At 39.9% G+C, this 2,217-nt stretch overlaps 1 protein-coding gene across 1 annotated transcript; it reads right to left on the reverse strand.

Moving 5' to 3' along the window:
• Nucleotides 1-539: 539 nt before the first annotated feature.
• LOC127415873 (rho-related GTP-binding protein RhoB-like) lies at nt 540-2,217 on the reverse strand. The gene has a single exon (XM_051654885.1). The coding sequence runs from the start codon at nt 2,105-2,107 to the stop codon at nt 1,517-1,519; it is 591 nt and encodes a 196-aa protein (XP_051510845.1). The 5' UTR covers nt 2,108-2,217; the 3' UTR covers nt 540-1,516.

Consider the following 2,217-nt stretch of genomic DNA (forward strand, 5'->3'; position numbering starts at 1 on the left):
AAAAAGGAGATTTAGAGTAAAAAAGGACTTAAAATGTAATCTGTTTCTCACCTCTGAAGACATGGATTTAAACACTGGAGTCTTATGAATTACTTTTATGTTTCATTTATGTGATTTTTGGAGCTACAGAATTCTGGTCACTATTCACTTGCATTGTATGGACCTACAGTGCTGAGATATTCTTCTAAAAATCTTTGTTTGTGTTCTGCTGAAGAAAGAAAGTCATGAGGGTAAGTAAATGAGTGAATTTTCATTTTTGGGTGAACTATCCCTTTAATTTAGGAAGCTGTGCAAACAAGTACTGAATTTACCCTGAGGGTCTGCTACAACTGATTTCATTTAAATGATTTTATGACACACTTACCCATTTAAAAAAATAGTGCTACAAATGAGTTTACAATTTGCTGGGGGGTGGGGTTGTCCCACTTCGGTGCTCTAAATCATCCACTAATGTCTCTAAGAAGTGGTAGAAGTCCAAGTTTTACCCAAAGAAGTCAAAACCTCTATATTAAAGATATTTCAGACACTCTCATAATTTTAAAATATATCTTTATTTATAAGTGTCATTCACAAGCAAAACCGCCCATGGATTCAAATGGACCAAAATGTGAAGCCTTAAGGAGAGGAAATATTTTCACCTGCTATGGTTGCTAAAAATTCAATGGCACTAACTTATAAATCCCATAAATACGTTGTACTTAAAAGCAGCAAACGATGTCACATTAATCGGAACAAAATAATTTATTCAAAGCTTTGAAATGGTTCAGTTGAGGCCTATTCAACACAGTAACAAACTGAATACAAGACATGTCCAGTAATTGGTTCCTGTAAACGTACATTGACATGTTATATTAGGATGGCCTGAGAAAAAGTATATACACTATATACAAGTATATAGACTGCTCTCTTTCAATTATTGTTTGCCATTTTTTGCCTTTTGAAACTTTAAATAAACACAAAGAAAATGGCACAACAGGGCAAAGATAATTTGCCTTACAGTGCTATATTTACTGTTAACATTGTGTTCAACACTTGATGGTGGCATACATCTAAAACAAGGCTCAGCTGTCATATAAAACACAGGTGAACTTTCAAGTTCTGAGAGAGTACCTGCATCAATACAACACAAGTGCATTTTAATTCAGTGACCAATGAACATGGAAACAAAATATCAGCATAATCTTATTTGATTCATACTGAATTCTTATTCAGTTCTTTTGAGATTAGTTCCAAATGATGATATAAACTCCATTAGCAATTCCTTTAGTTTTGACCCTTGTGCCATAATGTCTATACATCAGTCAGTTCAACAGCCAGTGGGCAATCTGGATCTCTTCTTTAAGGTGAATCTTATGACTTTAAAAAGCTTTGAAATATTGCCTACAAAAGCAAACACCAAATTTACAATCGTCTCTGGCATTGTAAGCTCATCCGCTGATAACCGAAAGGTTACAGGTTCGAACCTGACTTTTCATGACATCATGAAGTTTATGACTTTTCAGCATCATTAAATAATTCACATCAACAGGCAGCATTTCAAACAGCCAGTGGGCGGTCTGGATCTCTTCTGTAAGGCTGCTCGAGTAGCGGTTTCAAACACCTCCCGAACCCCTTCTTTGGTTTTGGCAGAGCACTCCATGTAATCATGCGCTCCGATGCGCGCAGCCATGGCGCGTCCATCCTCCGTCCTCACGGGCTCCTGTTTCATTTTCGACAGCTCACTTCTCACATTCTCATCGCTCCGCAAATCCTTCTTATTCGCCACCAAAATGACTGGCACGTTAGGACAGAAGTGTTTGACCTCCGGCACCCACTTTTCCGGGATGTTTTGCAGAGAGTCCGGGCTCTCCACCGAGAAGCACATGAGGATGACGTCGGTGTCCGGATAGGACAGGGGCCGCAGGCGGTCGTAGTCCTCCTGTCCCGCAGTGTCCCATAAAGCCAGCTGAACTCGCTTGGTATCCACTTCGATGTCCGCCACGTAGTTTTCAAACACAGTGGGCACGTAAACCTCTGGGAATTCATCTTTGCTGAAGACGATTAACAGACACGTCTTACCACATGCCCCGTCCCCAACCACCACCAGCTTTTTACGAATACTCGCCATTAGTTAAAAGGTTACGCGAACCGTGAGCAGCGAACGATACTGATAAAGAACTAGTAGCTCGACTGTGCTGCTCTCTAATGCGGATGGAGAAGTGTTTGGACATCTAACAT

Source organism: Myxocyprinus asiaticus, chromosome 25 (genome assembly GCF_019703515.2).
Source record: "Myxocyprinus asiaticus isolate MX2 ecotype Aquarium Trade chromosome 25, UBuf_Myxa_2, whole genome shotgun sequence".
In the NCBI taxonomy this organism is placed as follows: Eukaryota; Metazoa; Chordata; class Actinopteri; order Cypriniformes; family Catostomidae; genus Myxocyprinus; species Myxocyprinus asiaticus.